This window comes from Bos indicus, chromosome X (genome assembly GCF_029378745.1).
Source record: "Bos indicus isolate NIAB-ARS_2022 breed Sahiwal x Tharparkar chromosome X, NIAB-ARS_B.indTharparkar_mat_pri_1.0, whole genome shotgun sequence".
NCBI lineage: Eukaryota > Metazoa > Chordata > Mammalia > Artiodactyla > Bovidae > Bos > Bos indicus.
In genome coordinates, this window is record NC_091789.1 from 112,779,746 (window position 1) to 112,807,554 (window position 27,809).

The window sequence follows — 27,809 nt, forward strand, 5'->3', positions numbered from 1 at the left end:
AGAGTAGCCCCCACTTTCTGCCACTAGAGAAGAGCCTTTATGGAGCAATGAAGACCTAGCCCAGCCAAAAGTAAATAAAATTTCAAAAGTTAGTGAGATCAAAGGTCATTCAACCGTTTTATTTATCCTCCAACCAAGACAGAGTTAAGCACCACTTACATATTACCCTCGCCACTTTTCAACCCTCCATGGAATGTGAGATTACTGCAGACATCTAAGCAGATGAAGCTGGCTCCTTTCCCACCCTCATAGCACATCCCATTGGTCTGGGAGGATGACAGACAGGGGTCTGCCTCAAGCCATAGCTAAACTCTGTCGGAACAAGGAGAACCCTTTTATCACACACCCTGGGGCAAAATTATGGGAAATGATGACATCCAATCAGAACTTTACTCTATCATCTGAGAAAGGTTCAATAGGCAGGCTTTCTTAGATATATATACATACACAATGTAAAGGTATAATTACAAGATAGAGACTTGTCTGAGGGAGTTTGCAAACATTACTTTTTCCCTCCTTGGAAACATTACTTTTCTACCTAACTTGTCTTTTGGGAAATATGCAACAGTCACAATATTCTAATCCTACCTGTTTCCTGTGAGAAAGAGAGAAATCATTAATTGCATGGTGAATTGTGTTGTAAGAAGTATTAGACCTATGAACAGAAACTCAACCCGAAGTCTCATGAAAAAACCCAGTGAAGCCTTTAACACATGTTTTGGTTTTTTTTTTTTTTTGCATTCCACAGTGAATTTTTTTTTAATTTTAGAAAGAACATTCAAACTACTGCACAATTGCACTCATCTCACACACTAGCAAAGTAATGCTCAAAATTCTCCAAGCTAGGCTTCAACAATACATGAACTGAAAACTTCCAGATGTTCAAGCTGGATTTAGAAAAGGCAGAGGAACCAGAGATCAAATTGCCAACATCCATTCGATCATAGACAAAGCAAGAGAGTTCCAGAAAAACATCTACTTCTGCTTTATTGACTACACCAAAGCCTTTGACTGTGTTGATCACAACAAACTAGAAAATTCTTCAAGAGATGGGACAACCAGACCACCTTACCTGCCTCCTGAGAAATCTGTATGCAGATCAAGAAGGAACAGTTAGAACCGGACATGGAACAATGGACTGGTTCCAAATTGGGAAAGGAGTACGTCAAGGCTGTATATTGTCACTTTGCTTATTTAAATTATATGCAGAGTACATTATGCAAAATGCCAGGCTGGATGAAACACAAGCTGGAATCAAGATTGCTGGGAGAAATATCAATAACCTCAGATATACAGATGATCCCACCCTTATGGCAGAAAGCAAAGAGGAACTAAAGAGCCTCTTGATGAGAGTGAAAGAGGAGAGTGAAAAAGCTGGCCTAAAACTCAACATTCAAAAAACTAAGATCATGGCATCTAGTCCCATCACTTCATGGCAAATAGATGGGGAAACAATGGAAACAGTGACAGACTTTATTTTGGGAGGGCTCCAAATTCACTGCAGATGGTGACTGCAGCCATGAAATTAAAAGATGCATGGTCCTTGGAAGAAAAGCTATGACCAACCTAGACAGCATATTAAAAAGCAAAAAGCAGAGACATTGCTTTGCTGACAAAGGTTCGTCTAGTCAAAGCTATGGTTTTTCTAGCAGTCATGTACAGATGTGAGAGGTGGACCATAAAGAAAGCTGAGTGCCAAAGAATTGATGCTTTTGAACTGTGGTGTTGGAGAAGACTCTTGCGAGTCCCTCGGACTGCAAGGAGATCAAACCAGTCAATACTAAAGGAAATCAGTTCTGAATATTCTCTGGAAGGACTGATGCTGATGCTGAAGCTGAAGCACCAATACTTTGGCCACCTGATGTGAAGAACTGACTCATTGGGAAAGAACCTGATTCTGGGCAAGATTGAAGGCAGGAGGAAAAGGGGACAATAAGAGGATGAGATGGCTGGATGGCATCATTGACTTGATGGACATAAGTTGGAGCAATCTCCAGGAGTTGGTGATAGACAGGGAAGCCTGTTGTGCTGCAGTCCATGGGACCACAAAAAGTCGGACATGACTTGAGTGACTGAACTGACTGACTTCTAGGTATCTCTGTCACATCTCACTCCCATACTCCAAACTAATACCCAGTGGCCCCTTCATCATCTTTGCTGTGTGTCTAATAGACATCCCAAACTCCACACTTCTAAAACACTTCATCTCCATCCTGCCTGATTGGCTCTATCCTGCTCCATCCTGCTGACAGTTGCTCAGATGGAAACCTTGAAGTCATCCTTCACACCTCTCTTTTACCCGATACATCAGGAATCTTGTTGACTCTCCCTTCAAAATATTTCCCGAATCTAGCCCTCTTATCTGGCCCAAATCTGCCATCACCATGGCCCCAGCCTCTATATACTGTACCTACCTGTTGACAGCTTTCACTGCTTCTATCTTATTTCCACCCCCGAAAAGTGAAAGTGAAAGTCTATCAGTCATGTCTGACTCTTTGCGACCCCATGGACTGTATAGTCCATGGAATTCTCCACCCCTAGTGCCCCGGTTCGGAGAAGGCAATGGCACCCCACTCCAGTACTCTTGCCTGGAAAATCCTATGGACGGAGGAGCCTGGTAGGCTGCAGTCCATGGGGTCGCTAAGAGTCGGACTCAACTGAGCGACTTCACTTTCACTTTTCACTTGCATGCATTGGAGAAGGAAATGGCAACCCACTCCAGTGTTCTTGCCTGGAGAATCCCAGGGACAGGGGAGCCCGGTAAGCTGCCATCTATGGGGTCACACAGAGTCGGACAGGACTGAAGTGACTTAGCAGCAGCAGCAGCAGTGCCCCGGTTTATTCTCAACAGAGCAGAGAGATCCATTTAAAATGGAAGTTAGGAGCATCCCTTGTGGTCCAATGGTTAAGACTCCTCACTTCCAATGCAAGAAGCATGGGTCTGATCCCTGTTTGGGTAACTAAGAGCTCATATGCTGAACTAAGGCCTCACATGCTATGTGGCATGGCCAAGAAAATAAATCTTCTTTTTAATTTAATAAATAAAATGCAAGTTAGACCACGTTCCTCCTCTGTTCAAAACCCTCCAAAGATTCCCCTGTTTACTCAGAGTAAAAGGCAAAGTCCAAATAATAGGACACATATTTTTCCCTCACTTGCAGGCAGTCTTGTCTTTGTTGAGAGCACTGATCACCATCCACCATGATACATCATTCACTTACAATTTATTATGTCTCTTGTTTATTATCTGCATACCAACTAGAATCTCAGCTCCAAGAAGGCAGGGATTTTCCTATCTTTTATTCACTGATATGTTATAACCAAGCAGAACCCTTAAGGGGCCTTCAGGGAAAGGCCTTCCCCTGTATGCTCTGCTTTAGCTCCTCTCTGAAGTACCTAGGTATTGGTATTTGATGCACATTTCCTGAGTTGTTTTGGAGATGTAAAAAGTCATCCTCTCTCCAACAAAAGTAAGGTGTTAAGTACTTGAAGACCTTGAATACAAAGCCACAGGCCTCCTGGAGCCTAAAGGTTGATAAAGCTTGTGACATCTCCCTGCTCCCTCACCATCAGCCAGTCAGAGAACCCTGAACAAGCTGATCTCAGACCTAGTGACCCCCGCTTCCACACCTGGCTTTTAAAAATGCTTTGCTGAAACCCTTCTGGGACCTCGGGGCGTTTAGGGCATCATCCACCTTTCTCCTTGCATGGTTCTGCAATAAACCTTTCCCTGTTCCAAACTCTGACCTTTCAGTTTGTTTGGCTCACTGCATTGGGCACACAAACTTGCATTAACAATATTAGTCTCAAGAACCTAGAATAAATATGGGTACATAGTAAGTGGCTTCCCTGGTGGCTCAGATGAAGAATCAATCTGCGATGGGGGAGACCTGGGTTCGATCCCTAGTTTGAGAAGATCCCCTGGAAAAGGTTAATGACAACCCACTCCAGTGTTCTTGCCTGGAGAATCCCATGGACAGAGGAGCCTGGCGGGTGGCAAAGAGCTGGACACTACTGAGCAGCTAACATTTTCAGTTTTATCTTTCACATAGTAAGTATTCAACACAAACTTGTTGAATAAATGTAGGAAGGATTTTGACTCTGGGGAGAGAACCCATTCTTCTTACTTGCAAACATCTCCTAATTTTGTTAATGGACTTTTCTATTATCTGTTAAGTGAGCTAATAGGATTTTGTGATGATTATAATTATGAATCACTCTTGAGCACTTAATCTGTTTCTAAACAAGGGAAATCACCTAAACAAATATGAATACTGCATATTCATCAAGAAAGTATTTATTATGCCCCTACTATGTGCCTGGCATAGGGAAATGCCACTGAGGGTTGGGGGCTGTGGAGGAAGGTTTCAAGCAGTTTAAGACCTCCTGGCTGGTCTACTTGAAGTCATACTCTTACTTTGACTAGAAGTCATTTTGCTAACAATCCAGGTTTAGTTTGTTGTGTTTTCATTTTTTTCTTTGTGCTATAAAGAAGATTCACATCAAATCTGGACTTAGCCAATAGGGGTAGGAAGAAAGGTTACAGAAAGTGTTAGGAAATAGCAGCGGAAGCTCTGACGGAAAAATGTAGCCTGCCATATCAGCAAGCAAAGGATGCTGTGGCTGTCAAGCCATCAGCCACTACCACTGCCCCAAGTGTGAGCCCTGAGGAAACTCAGGATGAAGACAAAAAGGCTGCCCACTCCCAAGCCCTCAGCCACTGCAGCCACCCCAACAGTGCACCCTGAGGGGACTCGGGATGGGAAAGAACAGGATGAGTGCTCAGTCACTTCAATCCCATCGACTCTTTGTGACCCCATGTGCTGTAGCCCGCCAGGCTTCTCTGTCCATGGGAATTCTCCAGGCAAGAATACTGGAATGGGTTGCCATGCCCTCTTCCAAGGGATCTTCCCAACCAAGGGATCAAACCTGTGTCTCTTGTGTCTCCTGCATTGCAGGTGGGTTCTTTACCCAATGAGCCACCATAAAAAGCCTAAGAACAGGATACTGGTGCTGGATAGCTAAGATGCATATCAAAGGAATGATTTCCATGAGCCCAGACTCTTGTAATACATAGAAAAGCTCTTCCAATACATAGAAAAAAACTAAATTCATTAACTTGGGATGTCTGGTTTCTTTCATTAATGGTAATCGTTCAATGTTCCAACGACCTGGTTTTAAGTTCAGAATTCCTATGTATCCTGGCTGTTCCCTGACCTCTTCTGAGCAGTCCCTCAGAGCTAACTGAGAGACAGCTTCCCGGGCTTCAGTCCTCAGCAAGTCCACTGAATAAAATATAATTCTCAACTTTCAGTTTGTTGAATGTTTTTCAGTCGACAAAGCCTTCAGCAGTTCTTGAAGGAGATAAAATGGGAAGCCATTGCCTCCAAAAAGGAATTACCTCTGCAATTTTTGGTCACCCATCAGAAAGAAGCCTCAGACCCTAGTCCAAAAGCACAAGTCGAGCATTTGCTCATTTATCTGACCCGGATGGAATTAAGTGCTTCAGTGGTGCTAGTGGTAAGCAACATGCCTGACAATGCAGGAGACAGGAGACGCAGGTTCACTCCCTAGGTCGGGAAGATCCCCTGGAGGAGGAAATGGCAACCCAGTCCAGTATTCTCGCCTGGGAAATCCCACAGACAGAGGAGCCTGGCAGGTTACAGTCCATGGGGTCACAAAGAGTGGGACACAACTGAGCATGCCTTAGCATGCAGCATGCTTATGGAAGATGTCAGACATTCTGAGAAGCCACCAGGAGCTGCCATTGCTGAGGAGAGGAGGGCAGAGGGACAGATCTCTATTTTCTCCTCACTCTTCATCCAGAGGAAGTTTGTTTTTATCTCTTTCATTTGTGCATACATATCAGATATTTTTGAACAAAGGATTTTATCTGTTAATATCTAAATTTCTGTCTGAGAAAATAAAAGTCCATCTTACTTTGGTCTTTCTTTTCTTCAGGGATCCCTGCAAGCTTTGGAAGAAGGGGTATAAATAGAATTCACGTAGCAAATGTGAGGGCTCCAAGGGTTCTTGCTGGTAGAGATAAGGCAACTGTTGCCCTCTCTGTGCTTTACTTTCATACCCATGGCATAGTATCATGGTTTCTATATTGCCACCTTGCAAAATGACGAATTTGAAAGAGCTTGGAAAGCACAACCTTGAAAGTCAAATACCAGTGTTAAATAATGAAAAGAACCATCTCTTAGGATGCCCTGTGCATTTTTCCATCCAATACTGCGCTTACCGAGATTAATAAATGTATCCATCTATCTGCTCAATTAATTTGCAATGAAGGAGTATAATCATCAGTAGTCACACAGGAGAATTGTCTGGTTTGCCAGGCTGGCATACACAAAAAGTGAGTGAGGAATGAATGAGCTACAGCTACATGCAGCGACATTGATACAGCTCCCAAACATAATGCTGAGCAAAAGAAGCCAGACAAAAAAGAACAGGTACTGAATGACTCCATTTCTATAAAGTTCAAAAACAGCTAAACTAATCTGTGAGGTTAGAAGCCACGATAATGATTACCCTTGAGGGGTGGGGCAGAGAGTAGTAAATGGAAGGCGATACAAGGGAGGACTTCTGGGTGCTATTCACATTGTTTCTCTATCTGGGTATTAGTTACAAGGATGTATAACAATTCATTGAACTGTGTAATTAATGATTTGTGCATTTTTCTGTATGTGTCTTACATTTTAATAAAAATATTACATGAGTAATAAATATGGCTTGATTTGGGTGGAGAATTTTATTTTGTCTCCTAAGATAATACTAGGGAAACCTCAGTGGCTCAGACAGTAAAGAATCTGCCCACAATGCAGGAGACCCAGGTTTGATCCCTGGGTCAGGAGGATCCCCTGGAGGAGGGCATGGCAACCCACTCCAGTATTCTTGTCTGGGAAATCCATGGACAGAGGAGCCATGGCAGGCTACAGTCCATCATGTCACAAAGAGTCAGATAAGACTGACCAACTAACAAGCTAATACTGCTGTATCGTTGCAACTCAGGTTTGGGATGGAATCCTCAAGGACTGTCCAGTGAGGATCACCACATCCCAGAGGCTGGCACAAATCTGGGGTAGAAATAGTTTTAATTACATCCTATTTTCATTCTAAATACCAGGGTAATAGGTTTGATGAAAAATTGTGCCAACAGACAACTATTAAGATGCACATATACATAATAGAAATGTACTGCCATGTTTTGGGTTGAGGTTTACCATTTCTATATGCATTGAAATTAGCTGCTTACTCTGATTCTCCTACTATTGAGTTTGGCAGGATGCCATCTCAATGAAACCCATGGGTATTTATTGAAGATCATGATGAATACTCTGAACCATAACTTTTATGGTCATATGTTCCTTTTCTCATGTATTTGTTGTTTGTAATTTTGTGCAGATTTCTATAAAGAGCACTTCTTTATAGAAAATCATCATTTAACAAAATGCTTAATGCCACCTGTAGAAACAATTTTGCTGGAATAAAACATGACTAACACATGCTCAAATTAAATTAGACGTTTAAAAATATGTTTAATAATAGCTTCTAATCCTGGGTCTGCCGTTTATTAGCTATATGTCTGCGGGCCTTTTGCCTAACCTATTTTAGCCAGTTTCCTCAGTGGTCTCACCCTCACGGAGTTGTCCTGAGGATTAAGTGAGATAATCCATGTAATTAATGTAGAGCACTTAGTGTTGGGTCTGTGCCCAAAAGCTTATTAAATCTTCACTCTTGGTTTTATTAGTAGCTTATCTACCACATGACATGTGCATGGTAAAACTGATCACTTATTCAGGGATATGTGAAATTAAATGTAACATTTGAACAGAGAAACATGGTAGACAACATCAACAACTAAGAAAAAATAATAATTTGAGAAAAACTTAACATTGAGAAAATTGTATGTATTTAATCAATTCTTTGATGGCTTCAGAAAAGAATACCTCTCTTAAGTACTAATGATTTTTAAGAATGATAACCAGTGTTGAAAAGGAGCAGAATTTCAGAACTACTGACTGGTTTATGCAATATTTATTTTTCCATTGCTGGACATCAGATGTCAATGTGACCTTTTAAAGGACCCAGCTTTAAAGAACAAACTGTTCTCATCAGTTTTCTTCCTAGGACTTTAAAGATTAGGTGACACCTTATATGTTTCCTTTCTTCCTCCTTCCTTCTCTCAATGGGCAAGGGGAGTGCATTAACAATAACAGTAAACTTGAGATCTGAACCCTGGTGCTATTTGTATTAATTGCATGAACTTAGCAAGTCACTTGATCCCTCTGGACTCCATTTTGTTATGTATTTGAGATACCTCATTACTGGTCCTTACAATGCAAGAACTGCATGAAGTGGTTGTTTGCTTCTGAGCCCTAGAAAGTTCTGAGGCTTGTAAGTAGGATAAGATACACAAAGAATCAACCAATATGTTTTCGTCTGTGGTACCTTTTCCTCAATCCTATCCATTTGCCCTTTGGGGCAGTCATGTTATTGATTCAAGGGAGGTCTGATGGAGTAGAAATGCAAAGAGAAAAAAGAGGTGATGAATTTCAAAATAGGTTTTTTGAAACTCATTACAACAATCATAATTTGAGAAAAAAGATATTTTGAGTGTCAATAGCTAGGATTTCAAGTACAAACAACAGACTTGAAAGAATGCATGGTAGTTAAAGCCAATTTTTCCTCCTCCTTTATCACCTGGGAACTGGAGGGGAAGAAGATGAAGAGCAAGAGCAAAAAAGCAACAGAAACACATCGGTGGACCTTTGACACTGTACTCTGCTGTCTGTCCCCCAGGCCACGTACTGAAGTGTGGGAAGCATAGTGGAAATTTCAGATGAGTTTGGGGGACACCAGAGATGAGAACATCTGTCTCTTTTAAGACAGAGTTCAAGGAAGGGGCAAATATTCTAGAACTCCCTGGCACCCAGAAAGAGGAAGGAACAATAGAGAGAGTCTTGCAATATCTCTGTGCCCACTGTGGCATGGAGAGCTGACAAGAGCTTGAGAGTATAACCAAGCAGGACCCTATAGGATCTTCTCAGGGACAGACCTTCCCCCATATCCTCTGTTTCAGCTCATCTCTAAGACATCTAGATAATAGTATTTGGTGTAATAAATTCTCAGAGTTGTTTATCTAATATGAAAAATCCCACCAAATGGAAGATGTTAACTACTTGATGACTCTGATCACCTAGCCCCAGGCCTCCTGGACTCTAAGGACTGATAATGTTAACCCCTGTGACACTACCCTTCTAACTCCCCATCAGCCAATCATTGTGCACAAACTGATCAAGTACCTGCAACCCCCACCCCCACCCCCTCACCTGGCTTTTAAAAATGATTTATCGAAAATCTTCAGGAAGCTCAAGTCGTTTCAAGGCTTGAGCCACCTTGTCTCCTTGCATGGCTTTGCAGTAAACCTTTCTCTGCTCCAAACTCCAACATTTCAGGTTGTTTGGTCTCACTGGAAGTCAGGCACACAAACTTGTGTCAACAAGCGAGCCAAACCAAGAGCTATCTCAGATCTTGTGATCAGAGTAAAACAAACTCCTCCACAGTGAATGGGAGCCAGTCAAGGTCCAGTAGGGATACAGAAGTCCCAGCAGATTCCAACACAGACATTTGATGATGATGTCCTGATGATCAAAGACCAGATCCCTATAGCCCTAGATGCCTTGACATTGAGATTCTCTCTAGGACTTAACCATGACTGTGGGGAAAGTGTGAAGAGACCCTAAACTGACAAAGTAAACGATGAAATGACAGGATTTGGATTGCAGAGATTGTTTCCATCATCCAGCAGAATTGATATAAACAAGGAAAAGCTCTTTACACATTAGAAAAATGCACATTTCTTGCTCATGTTGAATTGAAAGCCTGAGAATTTATGATCACTAATATTCTGTACTGAACATGAATTATTTGAGATGTCTACTCAAGTCCTCATGGAATTCCTACAGATGAGGCTCATCTTCCTGCTTGCAGCTGCTGTGAGAATCAGAAAGAACATTCAGAGGCTCCCATTGCTACTCTTGGTGACATTGTTTTCCCTTTGTTGTTGCCAAAGAGACAGATAAATCCCACCACTGGGCTCCTCCTCCCAGGTCCTCACCCGTTGGCCCCCTCTTCAACACAAGCCCAAGTTTGTCTGTGAACTCACCTGTTTCTGTGGACAATCTTGTTCGAGTACTTCTTTTTTCAAAAATCATGCCTAAGGACTTCCCTTGCAGTAAAGGCAAATACTGAAAGTCAAGGATAATAATACAATTAAACTAATTAAAATGAAATATACATTTTATACCTACTAATAAGGATTATATTTTAAGATTTAGTCTTTACATTATCAGAAACTGTAGAATAATTAACACTGCTCCCAAATAAGCATTCATATGTTATTTACAAAGTGAATTTAAAGAGTTTATTTAAATTTATTTAAATTTATTTAAATTTCCTTCCCCTATTTAGGGAAGGAAAGAGGAACCCCACAGCTTATTGACATGTAATGAGAAAGTAATATTAGTTGTTCTGGGTTCAACCTGAACACTTGTTCCAAAATGTATTGATATTTCATACTTGAACCATCTTTTTACTTAAATCTGTGGAAATGTTAGAGGGAAGAACTGACTCCATGTTGGATCTGTTTCTTTTACTTCAACATTTGCTTCCAGTTGCTTTTGTTCAGTAAAAAGATACTGTCCATATATAATGGGCTGCCTTGGTGAAACCTGCTCATCTTCCTGAATGTTAAACCAAAATGCCTTTGTTCAGGACCCTGTCCACCTGTGGATGGCTACAGGAAGGAAGAAATTAACATATCCTATCCCTAAATCTGGCCATTCCAGGACATATTTGCAAGATTAATGTCCTTTTTACTTTACTTCCTCACCTCCCCCATCTCTGTTCTATAGAAGAGCCTGGCATCCAGACCCTGATAAGATGGCTATTTTGAGATATTAGTCTGCAGTCTTCTTGGTCAGCCAGCTTTCCGAATAAAGTTGTATTCCTTTCCTCAGCCCTTGTCTCTCATATTCATTGGCCTATAATGAGGCAAGCAGAGCAAGCTTAGACTCAGTAAAAGAAACTTCTACCAATGTTCAATGACTTCAAAGATGCTTGTTTGGGAAGTGTCTTCTCAGCTAGGAACATACTTCTCTGTCACAACATGGGGCACTCAGACTCCTAAAGATGACACCCCAGAGTTTCAAATACACTTTCATCGTGCATCCTTGGGAGAGTGCAAAGGCTTTGTTTCTAGAAGTCACGTGGAAACAATCTGAGTTTGGGTGTGGGGTGGGGCTCTTTCTCCTTCCTCTGCTATAGATGGAATTTCTGATAGGATGAGTTCTAGAACAAATAGATTCCTGCCAGCTAACCTTCCTCACCACAAAGTGTGTAAAACAAAAGCCTGGGGTCTCGAGGTGAGGGGCTTTTCTCCTTATTTCAAGGTCTTCGATAGGAACCGATAGCATTTGGAGTCACACCTGTTTTTGGTTCATTCATAGGAACTTGGAGAGTTTGTGAGCTAGATAAGAGAATCAAGGTTGTGTACAACTTTCTCAACCTGAAACCAGCTCTTTCAAATGCTTTTGAACAAGCTTGGAATATGAAAACACTTTCACAGTTAAGCAGTCTAAATGAAGCTGCTACATTTTGTTTCAAACATAAATTGCTCAAAATGCAGAATAATGCTTCCAGCTAAGCACCATATCCCATTTCTTCTCCTACTTGGTTACCTTTTAATTGGTTCTTTGCTAATCTAAATTTTTAACACCGTCACATCATCCTGAATTTTTTGAAATTATCCTAATGATGAAATATCTGATCTTCATCCACCACTGAAATTTGTTGCTAGGAAAAAAAATATATCATCTTTATTTTAAGTCTGTTACAAAACAGAAAAGAAGGTAAGGATAAAAATAAAATCATTCCAGAGAAATGATTCCTTAGGTTCTGATTCAGTTAATAATGACTTTCAACATTTCACATGAAAGAAATGCAATGACTTGCCATTGAATAACTGATTTTTATGCTTTTTGTATGCCTGTGCACTCAGTGATAATCAATTACCTTGCCTGTGTGATTTCATTACTTAGCTACTGTTTAGGAATTTTAATGTATTTTCTTTTTCCCTTTTCTTTGTAAAGGCTGTCTTTCAAAAGGCTGATTGGAACTTCCCTGGTTGTCCAGTAGTTAAGAATCCATGCTTCCATTGCAGGGGGTATGGGTTTGATCCCTGGTCAGGAAACTAAGATCCCTCATGCCATGCCATGCAGCCAATAGAAAGAAAAAAAAAAAAAAAGACTGATTGGTAACAGTGGAAGGTAATATGGAAATACCACATACCTCTCCTTTCTGTTTTATCCTGAATTTCAGATCTGCTGATAGCCATAGCATATACTTAATTTCTTCTCCTGTAAAGTTCTTTAGAGTGAGGAGGTCACGGCCCTTCAGCTGTACTTTATCCTGTAGTGGTTGCCCACATCTATGAAAAAGAAAAAGAAAAATATATATTTAAGAAAACAAAACCCATGTCCTATGGTAATTCATTGTTTAATTTTTGAAACAAAATATAGCAAGTCACGTGTAAACTCGTGTCTCTGCAAAGTGCTAATGCTTTCAAATTGATATGGCTGTGGTTTACATTTGAGATATCCAGTTTTTTGAATGTTGAGAGAAAAGAAAAACTTGAGGAAAGAGGTTGAATTCTGCACTGAAAATAATCATAAGTGGCTTTGTTACTTCATAGTTAGTCAAGTTACCCAAACTCTCTGCACTTAAATTTCTCACCTAGAAAATGAGTATAAGAAGCTTATAGAGTTGTTGTGAGGATGAAATTATTCGATATATGGAAATCAGATAGTGTCTGGCATATAATAAGTATTTGATAAATTTTAGCTAGTACTATTGAAATCATTGTTGTTTAGTCGCTAAGTTGAGTCTGACTCTTTGCAACCCCGTGGACTGTAGCCCGCCAGGCTCCTCTGTCCATGGGATTTCCCAGGCAAGAATACTGGAGTGGGTTCCAATTTCCTTCTCCAGGGGACCATCCCGACCCAGGGATGGAACCCAAGTCTCCTGCAATGGCAGGTGGATTCTTTACCACTGAGTCACCAGGGAAGCCCCGTAATTGAAATCATTAGATGGTACAAATAGAATATGTATGTACATACAAGAGAAAACAATTTCATTCATTTTCCTCTACTGCCTTTCAAATCTATCCTTGAAGAATTGTTCTTTGTTGTCCCCGGTCAGCTACAGTGGACCCTGTGGCTTTTCTAGTAACTTTCAGGGAAAGAAAAAGTTCTCTGCTAACTTTACTCCCTCAAAGAGTCTTGGTTAAAGAATGTATAATAATAATGATAATTTTTTTGACTTTAAGAAATGTGCTGCAGGTTAATACCCTTTTCCTTCCAGCTCATGCCTAATTTAAGCTGGCCTCCTCCACAGGGGAAGGAGAACCATGAACTGTTTTCTGTTTCCTTACCTTTAGTTCCTCCAAGTAAAGTCAAAGGAAGGTGGGGAGTTAAGGGCCAGGCAAAGTCTGGTTCTGTTCTAAGAATCTAGCATTGGTATAGGTGTTTGAGGCTGATTCTTTTCTGGGGTACTTTTGAGGGTCCATGGAAGAAGTCTCTCATCACTGGGAATTTCTCATAGCAGTTCTTGATGGCGGAAACATATCCAAACTCTTTTTGCTGAGATCTCCCCAACCTGGGTGCTTCAGGAAGTCTTTTGGTCATAATGTGACACAGCACCATGATAGGTCTCTTTCTTCATCCATATTGGTTCTTGGGAAACCCTGCATGTTCTTTGCTCTGACTAGAGTTGAGTCCGTCCCAGCATAGACTCTTGTTCTGCCATCAAAATAGCAAGCCAGCCAGTCCCTCTCTATATTTTCCACTTATAGGCCTGACATCACTGTACTATGTCTCCAAGCTCTCCTATTGAAGATATTAGTGCCATCATAGCCACTTGCCCTAGTCTTGAAGTGAGGGAATAATTCTCATCCATGTGAGGCACATCGTATACAATGGTTGTTGTTGCTGTTCAGTTGCTAAGTCGTGTCTGACTCTTTACAACTCCATGGACTGCAGCACTCCAGGCTCCTTTGTTCTTCACCATCTCCCAGAATGTGCTCAGATTCATGTGCATTGAGTTGGTGATGTTATCTAACCGTCTCATTCTCTGCTGCCCTCTTCTCCTTCTGCCTTCTATCTTTTCCAGCATCTGGGTCTTTTCCAGTGAGTTGGCTGTTCTCATCAGGCAGCCAAAGTATTGTAGCTTCAGCTTCAACATCAGTCCTTCCAGTGAACACCCAGGACTGATTTCCTTTAGGATTAACTGGTTTGATCTCCTAGCTATACAAGGAACTCTCAAGAGTCTTCTCCAGCACCACAGTTTGAAGGCATCAATTCTTCGGTGCTCAGCCTTTTTTATGGTCCAATTCTCACATCCATACATGACTACTGGAAAAACCATAGCTTTGACTGTATGGACCCTTGTTGGCAAAGTGATGTCTGTGTTTTTTAATATGCTATCTAGGTTTGTCATAGCTTTCCTTTCTAGCAGCAAGCATCTTTTAATTTCATAGCTGCAGTCGCTGTCCACAATGATTTTGGAGCCTAAGAAAATAAAATCTGTCACAGCATCCACTTTTTCCCTTTCTATTTGCCATGTAGTGATGGGACCAGATGCCATGATCTTAGTGTTTATACAATGGTACATGGGTAAAATCCTCTTCAAATCTACAACTCACCTCCTGGTTTCTACAATCCATTGTAAAAGCTGGAGGCAATCACCAGTGGATTGCAAAACTAATTCTTGTGTACCTCCTTTGCAACCCCTGTTTTAGTGGTCTAGCATCTCACTTCGGATTGAGGAAAGAGCCAGAACCTATTGGGCCTGGGCAGAAACTGAGACCAAGTCCCATTTTAACATTCTGTTACATTATGATGACAGTAACTGTTATTTGGGATAATCAGTATATAAAATGGACAGCATTTATTCTCAGTGTTCTCTCTATTTAATAATAATTAGTATTGTATACCATTAGAAATTGTGTATAACCAAAGTCAAATTGTGATTTACCACGTATATTAAGCATTCATTTTACTTGGAGTAAAATGACTGTCAGAAAATAATCATGCTTGAACTCCAGCCTAACAAAAAAAAGCTTGTGCTACTTGAGATGAAGAGTAAATTATCTGGTGGAATTTATGTCTTTTTGCATTGATAACAAGATAATAAGTAAGAAAATAACAAATTCTCTCAATTTGTTGTTTTCACTGCATGATGTCAAATAACTCAGACAAATGTATATTTTACTAAGTATCCAACTTTCTAGCAGAGCTTGTTTAATGTTCAGAAGGTGAACAGATTTTTTTCAGTAGACCTTTTATGAGATAAAGCCCTTCAGAGATTCTAATTAGTAAGGAAAGGGGCTTCCATAAAGATGGAGGGTTTGCGGGTTAGCTAGCTAATGATTAATTGATAGATTTAATACAAGATCTAATGATATATTCAACTCTAATAAAGATTAGAGTTTTCAGCCTATATGTGCATTAAAATTTTGCTCAACATTCCTAAGACCTACCATTGTCTTCAACTTTTAAAAATGTGTGATTCAAATACTCTTCAGATGGAAATTTCTTTAAAGCAATTGTCTCAATTTTTTTATTACAGATGCAAAACATTAAAAAATTTTGAAGATAGATCTACAATATATGTTTACTTACTTATATGTATTACTATCCTAATAGATTATGCACATAACAAAACATAAAAAAGAAATAAAAATTTTAAAGTGTAGAATAAGATTTAGATATTGTAAAAATAAATTTGTAAGTATACAAAAAATATTGCTAGCTAAAGAAGTTTCTAGAATAGATATTCATTTTCTTCCTTTTACTGAAACCCTAGTAAAAAGCTTACAAAATTGTGTCCAAGATCTGCGTAGTAACAGAAAACAATTTGATAACTTTAGAGATGTGGCATTTAGGCAGGAAATTTAATTTTATGTGTGTATGTCGGTTTTATGTTTGACTCTGATAATATTAACTAGTGATACTATCTAGTACTGTTGAGTGCTTGGAATATACAAGTAGTGATGTTGTTGAGAAGTAAATCCTTTGTCTGGTATTCATGCATTTTTCTCTGTCAGTTGGATCCTTCTAGGATCTGTAAACAGGTTTAACATGTCTGGCTTGGGATGGAGGCATGGCAGCTTAATCTTTCCCAATTCACACTGTCAACTACAAATAGGTACTTGCCATGGGCACTTACCATCTACCTCTACAAGGATTAAATCATGAGCTACTGTAGCTGCTGACGTTCAACACTCCATGAAAGGAGTTCAGGGTGGAGAGCAGGAATGAGGCACTCTGTGCTCAGGGGAAAAGCTGGCAGGACAGATCTTTAGATAGTTAGATAAATTCAGGAGCTAATTTTATGAGCCCAATTCCTGTATCTCCCCATATTTAGAAAAGCACTAAAATCCTTCACAGTGATGACTGTTCTTCATGACTAGCAAAAGCTTCCCGAGACTAGTAGAAACCTTCTGGAAAAATATGTGCTTGATTGCATGTACTTCCCCTTCACCAAAATCTCATACATACTGACCTTCCCCACTGTCTCTTTGGAGCAGTCTCTTAGAGCTACCTGAGGTGCTCTCTCCCAGGCTGCAGTCCGCACCTCATTTTGCATCCACACCGCAATAAAACTGAACTCGCAACTCTCATGTTGTGCATTTTTTTTAAGTCAACAACATTTAAGGCAGCTCTGAGAGTATTATTTCTTCTGGAATAAGGTCCAAACAATATAAAATCACAGAAGACAAACTTTCTTGACTCTGTGTCTTACAATAACACATTAATATTCCATGGGTTAAGATGTCACTTGATATTATATTAAAAGGGGAAGGGAAAAAACCTTCCTGGAAAACCCCACTCCCTAGATTCAAGAAATTTGGGAAATATCACTATAGTTGTTGAATTTGCATCCATCAAAACCAGGAAAAACAAACCACGGGCTAATTTTCAGGCCTTTTTTAATTCCCTAGAGTTCAAGCTCTGACTCCTGGCTATATTGGAGCCCACGAAAGCTGAGTTGCCAAACTCCAACACTTAAGGGATTCAGTATCCTCCCTTACTTTCAGCCCCTATAGGGTTTTGTTATATTTGTGTACTTAGTCGCTCAGTCATGTCCAACTCTTTGCAACACCATACTGGAGTGGGTTGCCACGCCCTCCTCCAGGGGATCTTCCCAATTCAGGGACTGAATCCAGGTCTCCCACATTGCAGGCGGATTCTATACTGTCTGAGCCACCTGGGAAGCCCTTGTTGCATCTACTCTGCTCTAAGTACTCACAGGACTATATGCTTCATTGAATGCATATCATAGATTTTAGAATTGTGGTGGTGTGGTTGAATCTCAGAGAAAAATAATTGGAAATGAAAAGGAAATAGAACTTTTGAAGAGCACTGATTTTTCTCCCCTCTTCCCATGAAAGGAAATAGCAAAATAATGGTGAAAGAGGAGGGGCAGCAACACCTTTAGCTGCTGCAAAAGAGCGTCAACTTCCAGCTCTTTATTGCCCAAACAGAAAACAGATTGGAAGAGGTAAAAGGTCTCTGAAGCTTTCTCAAGTTTGTCCTTACAAACTTTAAGAAATTTCTAAGTTGGAGGTAGGGTTAGAGTTAGGGCTGATATTCTGCTTTTGGGATTGTGTTGTGAGAGGCTCTTTTTATTTCTCCATTGACAGATTTGAGTTTAAAAATAGAAGACACCAACATCCTGCTAGAATATTCCCTTCTTGTCCAGACCATTCATTTTCAAATTTATATAGTGACAGAAGCCTTATTTCAAATTCTTTTCCTTAGACCACAAGAGATCAGAAGAATACCTGTTGTGTCTCTAGTCTCCACAGGGCAGCAGCTGATATGTTGCCCTCCTTCCTGTTACTGTGGAATCACACCTCCAATAAACCAATAAATCTTAGCAGATAAGCTATTAAAAAAAAAAAAAACAGTTCTGGCTTTGCACAGCAGTGAGGGACTGTAAATAACTATTAAATCTGAAGCCATGTAAAATAACCTTAATAATCAAAGGGAGAAATCACAATTGTTCTGTGACTTAAGTTTTTTTGGCAAAACATTACAAACTCTCTTATAGTCAGTTATAAAGGCTTAAGGAAATGAATAAAAGAGTAAAACTGATATATATTTAGTACATTGTCATTTAAAACATTAGAAACATCAAGAATTACAGTGTTTTATTTCTTTGTAAAAATTATCAGGTAGTTTGAACAGTGTATGCTGTCTTATCACGTTTGTTACGCTTTGGTGAATTGTTATACTTCTAAGTTTGAATCCACTTCCAACATTTTATTCTTTGAACTCTTAATATTGTGAAATCTCTCTGAGAATTCCTTTAATTCTTTAAATATTTAGTATTTGGCTGCTCTGGGTCTTAGTTATGGCATGTGGAATCTTCTAGTTGCAGCACGTGGGATCTAGTTCCCTGACCAAGATTGAACCTGGGCCCCCTGCACTGGGAGCACAGAGTCTTAACCACCTGACCACCAGGGAAGTCCTGAGAATTCCTTTAGTGTGAAATGTTTTACTGGTATCACTTCCTCTGGAATATCTTCATACTTTTGGTCACACCACTATACTCGTTTATGTCGATAAGTTTGTTTTCACTAAGTTTCTCTAGCTACATAGCTAGAACCTCTCAAATAGTAGCAGGGTCAACAACCCCACAGTCAGCTATTTCTTCTATAAATACATTTGCATTCACATTTAACTTGTCAATGTTATTATTTTTCTTTCTCTGGGGCATTTTCACCTCTTTCAGACAACTCTGTCTTTTAATTATCCATTTTTTATTAAAGTGTCACACAGGCTTATCACTGGAAGAAGAGAAGGCAGAACAACTATACTCTTTAATGTGTGTAGGTGAACTGGGTAACAGCTGCACAGTGAGCAATCAGCAACAGACTTTGAAAGAAGTGATGTGATTGGCCACCGATCATGAAGTGCATCTGTTATGTACACAGTGATTTGTGAACTGAAGAGCCAGCAAGGGATGGATGTGAGAGTTGGACTATAAAGAAAGCTGAGCGCAGAAGAATTGATGCTTTTGAACTGTGGTGTTGGAGAAGACTCTTGAGAGTCCCTTGGACTGCAAGGAGATACAACCAGTCCATCCTAAAGGACATCAGTCCTAGGTGTTCATTGGAAGGACTGATGTTGAAGCTGAAACTCCAATATTTTGGCCACCTAATGTGAAGAGCTGACTCATTTGAAAAGACCCTGATGTTGGAACAGATTGAAGGCAGGAGGAGAAGGGGACGACAGAGGATGAGATGGTTAGATGGCATCACTGACTCAGTGGACATGAGTTTGGGTAAACTCTGGGAGCTGGTGATGGACAGGGAGGCCTGGAGTGCTGCGGTTCATGGGGTCGCAAAGAGTTGGACACGACTGAGTGACTGAACTGAACTGAACTGAGCCAGCAATGAAATTTTTACTTTAGGCAACTAAACCCAATTAATGTCCCATGGCAACTGAAATTTGAACTGTGTACTTGAGAAAACTGTGGTAATTAAAATTCCTTCGTGTGGGGACCATACAAAGGAACAACTGTTTGTACTCCAGATGCATTCCCATCACAGGCTTCCTTTCACATACTCCTCCCTCTGTCCACAACACTCGCCCCACAGCTGTCAAGCTCTCTTTCTCATCCTTAGGCTGGGGGCTTAAATACCACCTCCTATGAGATTCCTTCCCTGTACCAAGTAATCTCTGCTTTGGCTTCATTTTCCTCAAAACACCTATCACAATTTTTAATACAGCAGGTTGGCCAGAAAGTTTGTTCAGGTTGGAAACCAGAAGGAACTTTCTGGCCAACCCAATCTATTTGTGTCTGTCCACTGCTTACTTTTTTTTTCTTAAGGTCTTTAAAAAATTGATTTATTTATTTTTGCCTGCATCGAGTTTTAGTCACAGCACATGGGATCTGTTATGGCATGCAGACTTCTCTCTAGTTGTGGCACTCGGGCTCCATAGTTGTGGTGCCTGGGCTTAGTTGCCCTGTAACATATGGAATCTTAGTTCCCCAACCAGAGATTGAACCCAAGTTGCTTGCATTGGAAGGTGGATTCTCAACCACTAGGCCACCAGGGAAGTCCCTGTTCACTTCTTACTTTTAATCTTCCCATTAAATTGCATGACCCACGATGTCAGAGGTCCTGCCTGTTTTGTTCATTAATATATCCCAGTGCTGCTTGCAATGCCTGGAATATAGTAGGCATTTAATAAATATTTCTTAAGTAAATGAATGATTGAATGAGGTAGAAGTAAATCAATTTGTATAGGGAATTCAGCAGATTTCTGGGCATGAATTTAGAGAGATTCGCCATGATGGATTTTTAAGGCCCTGACTGAAGTCTGATGACCAAAAAAGATACCAAATTGCCCCACCCCCAAAAGAATTAATGTTGAGGCAAGAGCAAGTGTGGGCTGTGGTCCAGGCTGAACACAAGGCCTAAGAGTCATGGAGGAGGATTGATTGCGGCCTGGTATGTTGCTAAAGCTGAAATTCCCTAAGGTTCTACAGTATTTGCACTGTTGGGAAGAATAGTTGGACATATACACATGAAATAAAAAAAAAGCATTATAACCTCAAATCCTACAGATAGTAGCCTGAGACAAGTGCAAAAACTAGAAAACTGGTAAGAGTACCTGGTGGATGAGTTTTTGTCCATAGTACCATGAGGGTCAAATCCGAAATACATTAATAGTGAACTATACCAATATTTCGGAGAAAGCAATGGTACCCCACTCCAGTACTCTTGCCTGGAAAATCCCATGGACGGAGGAGCCTGGTGGGCTGCAGTCCATGGGGTCGCTAGGAGTCAGACACGACTGAGCGACTTCACTTTCACTTTTCACTTTCATGCATTGGAGAAGGAAATGGCAACCCACTCCAGTGTTCTTGCCTGGAGAATCCCAGGGATGGCGGGGCCTGGTGGGCTGCCATCTATGGGGTTGCACAGAGTCGGACATGACTGAAGCGACTTAGCATACCAATATTTTGGTTACCTCTTTCCATGAACCCCTTTTGGACAGAATAAGTTCCCAAGGTTCTTGGGGACAAAAAGATTGGAGCAGTAGATCCTGTCCATCTGTCATACCAGCCTGAGAGGGTTTGAGTGATTAACTGGAAAATTTTTTTAAAGTTATATCTCACCTGGTTAAGGGGTTCATAATGTTTACACCATTGAAAGACCATTAGAGCAGCCACCACCTTTTCTCAGTTCTATCCAGGAGGTGGGGCAGGAAATGTTGGCTTGGGAAAAAGACCTGTTTTTCATAGATATCAAGAGCTAACCAGGACAGTTTATCACTGGAAGGAAAGCAAACACAATGGTTCCAGTTTAAATTCCTATCCTGTTTACTGTCTCCTCATAGACCTCCCCTTGGCTCCAAAATGGAGTTGCCACACCTCTTTCCTGAGCTACTCAAAAATTAGAGGAAAATTGAAAACCTCCACAGTTGTACCATGTCAAAATACCTCCATTACAGGCACCCTCCTTTTTTTTCCTTGTTTGTGTTAAGCATTTCTTGCTTTCTGGTGACAAACCCACATTCTAGTTAGTTAGCCAGATAAAACTGCTGACCTAAATGGCTTTTAAGTTCTCATAGAGACCCTGTGCTTCAGTTGGAAGCAGCCCAGTCTGGTTCATGAGCACCCAAACCAAGGCCAGAATGACTATTTCAGTGTTCCCATAAAATGCCTGGTCTCTTTGTACTTAAGTGTGTCTCCTTGGTAAACCAGCCCTAAACCACATTATCATTTTCAGCCAACACATAACAGGGAGGATATAGTATTGGAGAAAACAATGAGAAGCATGTATAGATTTTTCCATCAAAACTGTCATGGCAATCGGGTTAAAGCCAGAGCTTTTGAAAAAAGGCAAGACTCATTCATCACATTAATTTTATCCCTTCAAAAAATAATTACAGATGTTTTTCAACCCTAGATCACTGAATGCTAAGAAGTTAGGCCAAGGTAATAGTAGACCCTTGTGTTAGCTTTACCCAAATATCTTCCTAGCTAAAAAATGGAAGAGAATTCTCTATTGGCAGAATGAAGCCTTTCATTGCTAGAGTGCATTTTCCAGCTCTAGTAAACTGTTTGGAGTCTGGGGGAAGACCTGGATGTGTTCCCTTGTATAATTGTATTTTGTTGGAAGAGAAAGTGCTTAATTTGAGTAAAATGTGGTCAGTCAGAAACAGACTTTGCCAGAGTAGGAAAAAACTCAGTGTTAAATGATATTTTGATCCCTATGGAGAATTTGAGATAAAGACTTTAGCTTCTGGAGGCATAAGAGAGGGCCAATGGATGATATGGCAGAGATTTTTTGGTTTCTTTAACATTACAGACTGATACAAAAGGCATACTTTCTTGGTGTTTTTTTCCTTCTTTACTGAGGTCTTTTGCTTATCTTTAAAAGGGGGCGAAATATTGAATAAGGGTAGTTTGGCCAATTTGATCAGTGTGGAAGGATCAAAGTCATCAAGCAATGGAATGAAAAGAGCTGCTGCTGCTGCTGCTAAGTCGCTTCAGCCATGTCCGACTCTGTGTGACCCCATAGACGGCAGCCCACCAGGCTCCCCCGTCCCTGGGATTCTCCAGGCAAGAACACTGGAGTGGGTTGCCATTTCCTTCTCCAATGCATGAAAGTGAGAAGTGAAAGTGAAGTCGCTCAGTCGTGTCCCAATCTTAGCGACCCCATGGACTGCAGCCTCCCAGGATCCTCCGTCCATGGGATTTTCCAGGCAAGAGTACTGGAGTGGGGTGCCATTGCCTTCTCCGATCATTTTCCATTTTTGGCCTTAAATCCTCATTTGAAAAAGTAAGAAAGTGAACTACAAATCAGTGATCCTTCATGTCTTTGTCTTCCACAATAGTCATGAAGTTCATATATACAAGATTTCCCACAGGCCACACTGGAGCCAGCTGAATTCTCAGTGGCCAAACTTTCATTTCATCCTGTTGTTTCCATCTCAGAAAAAAATATGCATTGCATATTGCAATGCGTGCCAGGGAGAGTGACTCTTTTTTCACAAAACCCTTGAATATGATCCTATTGATCTGGGAAATCAAAGCACAAATTGTTTCCAAATTTCTATATTTTTAGACATAATGATAATTTATTAATAAAAATATACTTGCAGCCTTTCTCACCGTTGCCACATGGTCGTATGCAGTATAAATTACTACTGATAACTGGGTGACTAAAGGATGTCAAAGCTAACTTAGATTGTCAGTATTCTAAAACTGCAAAACTTAGCCCTCATCTGAAAATTGAAGACTGGGATAAGGATTAGCTTCATGTAGACTTACTATTAAAGGGCTGGAAACCAGAAACTGTTGAAAATCTGTGGCCACCTCTCTTTCTTTTATCTTGGGTAAATCGCTAAATTACTAAAAATAACAAACTAGAAATAAAACCCCAATTCTACTCTTGGCCAAGGGAAACATCGCGACCCTTCCTTTCTTGGTCTCTTGCCTTGCAGAGTTTTCTGAAGTCAAGAAATATGTTTTTTTAAAGGCATTTATTTTCAGTTATGAAGGAAAATGTGAATAATCATAGAGGACTGTCTTCTGTCCATGACATGAGAGCACGGATGGCCTGTAATGGCTATGTCTGTGTATGTGTGTCCACGTGTGTGTAGATGGGCATGTGTGTGGGATGAAGGGAACTTAATGAGTTCTGTAAGCCCTTAGAGAGGTCTGGAATGAAATACCTGAAAACCAGTCACCTCCGGCTCCAATCCATAACCTCCACAGAATTGGGTGGCTTAGCTCAATATTCTCTGAAGAAATTTCTATTTGTGAGATGAAATTGAACTGCACTTACAAATGGGTCTTCTCTGATAAAGAAAGAATTTTTTTTTTAGTGGTTTCTTTAAAAGCTGTGTTTCCCATAATAGGCAACAAATCATAGAATACTGTCTATTATCCAAACACAGCCAGGCTCTCGAGCCTTGTTTGTGAGATGAAAAGCCGATGGATTTGGGTGTTTTTGGCAGTCTTGGTGTCTGATCCTATTGATTTTGTGTAAAAAAAAAAAAAAAGAAAGAAAATTGACTAAAAATGATTGATCTGGGAGCCTGTGTAGATGGCTTTAGCCTCACTCAAGTGGTTATTTTATCACGTCCATGGCCATATGGCTGCTCACTTCAAAACTGTGAAGCCCCCACTTGTGGCATTGCCAAACCCTAACCACGTATTTCTTACTGCTCCCTAGTGCTAAACGCATGTGGTATATTTCATAACAGGGACCCTCCACCGTTCCAAGAGAGATGGGTGGGGGGTGGCTGGTGGGGTTGAAAAAGAACCCGAATCTCTGAAGAAGGCTGAAAATCAAAGTAAAAATACCATATAGGTGGAGATGACAAGAAGATTTTCTCTGTTGTTAATGGGTCATCAAAGACTGTAGGTATTATTGAGTGCTTGCTAAGTCGTTTCAGTTGTGTTCAACTCTTTGAGACCCTATGGATTGTAGACCATCAGGTTCCTCTGTCCATGGAATTCTCCAGGCAAGAACACTGGAATGGGTTGCCATGCCTGCCTCCAGGGGATCTTCCCGACCCAGGGATCGAACCTGTGTCTCTTATGTCTTCTGCATTGGCAAGCGGGTTCTTCTCCTTTAGTGCCACGTGGGAAGCCCCAGTAGGTGTTACTGGAGATCAGCAAGTCTGAATTCATCTAATGGGTAGTGTGGCTCATTAAAAGAGTAGGAAAGAAAAATACTCATGCCACATGAAAATCACAGCATTTCCACGTTAAGTCATTTTTCAACAGACTCATTCTCTATAGTTTCTAATAACATGGGTGATCCGAGGCTTTTGTATTTTCAAATAGCCAGTATGGATTTGAGGTGATTTAGTCTTACTTTTGCCTCAGCCCTGACTCACTGTGAGAGACAGCTAGCCAGGATTTTCAGAGTCATAGTCTGGCTACTGGATATAGAAAATAGAATGTTAATAAATACCCCAAAGTGCCTAAATATTTGTTTCTTATTTTTGGTTTTGGCTGCACTGTACGGCATGTGGGATCTTAGTTCCCCAACCAGGGATCAAACCTGTGCCCCCTGCAGTGGAAGTGTGGAGTCTTAACTACTGGACCACTGGAATTTCCTACCTAAATACATGAAAGAGGTTTTAGTAGCAAAAATTTAACTTGTAATAATGTTAAAAGGGGGGAGTTCCTTGGTGGCTCAGATGGTAAAGAACACAACTGGCAATGCAAGAGACGTAACAGACATGGGTTCTATCCCTGGATCAGGAAGATCTCCTGGAGAAGGGCATGGCAACCCATGCCTGGAGAATTCCATGGACAGAGGAGCTTGGCGGGCTACAGTCCATGAGGTCACAAAGAGTCAAACACAACTGAGTGACTAACACTTTCACTTTCAATGGTAAAAAATCATCACTGTGATTTTCAAAGAAAAGTATAAATTTAAGCTCCAAGCTTTGGTTATTCATTCAGCTGATTATTTCTAGCTCAGTGATGAGCCTTTGTTAAAAAAAGTATGGAATAAAATTTCATCACACTCTTAATAGATGTAACTCAGTGGGATGGAATGATAAAATAATGAACACTTGCCTGTCACTTTACAATTTCCACACAAATTATCTTACAGATTACTGCTAGACTGTGAATTCATGTGTCTGGAATGAAATAACTTTTTATCTTATTTACCGCTGTATCTCCAACACCTTGCTTAGGGCATGGCACAAAGTAGGCACTCAATAGCTATTTATTAAATTAATAATTGAACCACACTGTGATGTAGGCAGAACATGTATTACACTTTCTCTCATTTTGTAAGTGAAGCAATGTCAAAGAAAAGTTTAGTAGCTTGCTCAGGGTCATATAGCCAATAAGTGGTGGTGACAGGCCTTGAACCCAGTTCTTTAGACTCTAAACCTGAGCTTTCCTCTGGCTTCTGTTGTCTAGCTCTGCCACTAACTAGTAAACCTCATTATCTCTCTGGACCTCATTTGCCTTATCTATAAAATAAGAGAAGGCATTATTCTGTAGCTCTGAGGTCCCAGCTGCATCTAATTCTATGGGTGTAATTTACAGTATCATTTACTACGTCGTTCTGGCTTCTGAGTGGTGCTAAAGGTAGAGTCCAGAGAGTCCAGAGCTGTCAGGTGGCCCAGAGAGGGGAGGCCCAGGGCCACTTAACAGTGGGAGAAAACTTCAGACTAGAAGCTTCTAACTTTAGGAAGTCATTGAGGTCGTTTTGAGATTGGTTTAGGTTGTCAAGAGGCACTGGGAAAATTCTGATTGTTAACAGGCAACTACTCCAGGAGTCTTCTGGGAACAATGTCCAAATTTGAGAGCATTGCTTCCCTGATTAACCCATCACCCCTGTCTCGTTTCCTGGGGGACAGGCTCCACACTGCCTTCGACTGTGTGCATAGACAATTGACTAATTCTGAGCATGATGTAGCTTTTTTTTTCTTCAATATTTATTTGGCTGCACCATGTCTTAGTTGAGGTAGGCAGGATCTTAGTTCCCTGACCAGGGATTGAACCTGGACCCCCTGCATTGCAAGCTTGGAGTCTTAGCCACTGGACCTCCAGGGAAGTCCCAGGATGTAGCTTTTTAATGAATTCATTGGAGACAGCCTCGTTTCACATGCTAACAAAAAATTCAGAAATTGATTTTAAATTTAGATTTTCTTTTAAAAATATCATTATCATCATCACATACAAGGCTTCTTTCCAGCAGTTTGCAAGTATTTATCTAGTCATTCTTTTGGGGTCTGTTTTTTTAAAGAATGAATCAATCCCCATGCTCTAGAATGATATATTGTTTTCAGGCTGACCTAAATACAAGCAGAAGGCCCCATGGAAATTAGTTTCTCTCATTTCCTTCAGCCACTTGCTCCTTTAGAATGTACACAAATGGAAGATGTCAAGAACATTTAGTCTGTTATACCTGCCACAGTCCCCCGATCCCAACCCCACCCCTAGCACCCTGTGAAATCTGATTACAGGGGATTGAGGAATGAAAGCTCAGCTGGAATTAGAGACAGCTGTCTACAATAAGGATAGAACTTGCCACTATAACAGAAACACTATAGCAGAAAGCAGCTTTAGGAGGTGGCACTCCTCTGCAGAATAGAACTTCATTTATCACCACGGCTCCTAAGTCAGACTCTAGTCTCTGGCCATCACTTACCGAAAATTTCGAACCACGAAATTGTGACCATTTCTAAGAGCTGCATTGTTCAACAGGGTCCTTAGATGAAACAGCATCTTTTGATCGTGTAAAGGGTGATTCTGTGCTGTTGAAAATGCCGCACCAAGGTAGCCAGTGGGGTCCACCTGAAAGCTAAGAGTGGTTTCGATCACAGTGAGAGAGCAAAGGTAATATTGCCCTTCAACTACCTTATCAAGTTCCCCAGGCTAGAGATAGTGCAGGGCAGGGTCCAGGAGTATTTGAACTTTAAGCCATGCTCCACCATTGTGTATTTTTTTTTTTTTTTTTTGGTGGTGTTGGGGGTCGGAATCCTAACACTTTTGGTGCTTAGACTCCTCATTTTTCATCATATATTTATGCTGTCACATACTTGTACCAAATCAATTGACAAGTACTCATTGAGCGTATAATATATGCAAGAGACTGCAGGGCTGGCTGCTGCGAAGGTACATAGAAATAACTCATTCAGAAAATGCGAATTGGCAATGCAAAACTCCAGATGTAGACA

At 40.6% G+C, this 27,809-nt stretch overlaps 1 protein-coding gene across 2 annotated transcripts in view; it reads right to left on the minus strand.

The window, feature by feature from the left end:
- Nucleotides 1-27,493, minus strand: part of OTC (ornithine transcarbamylase) — a 75,669-nt gene extending 48,176 nt beyond the window's left edge. Inside the window, exons 1-3 of one of the 2 annotated variants that reach the window (XM_070784691.1) lie at nucleotides 27,281-27,493; nucleotides 12,358-12,496; nucleotides 10,175-10,256 (exon numbers count right to left, since the gene is read on the minus strand). In XM_070784691.1, coding sequence (XP_070640792.1) covers nucleotides 10,175-10,256; nucleotides 12,358-12,496; nucleotides 27,281-27,357 — 298 coding nt within the window. In that variant the 5' untranslated portion in view covers nucleotides 27,358-27,493. The remainder of the gene's footprint in view (nucleotides 1-10,174; nucleotides 10,257-12,357; nucleotides 12,497-27,280) is intronic. The other variant, XM_019956322.2, reaches the window with a different exon arrangement.
- Nucleotides 27,494-27,809: the final 316 nt, after the last annotated feature.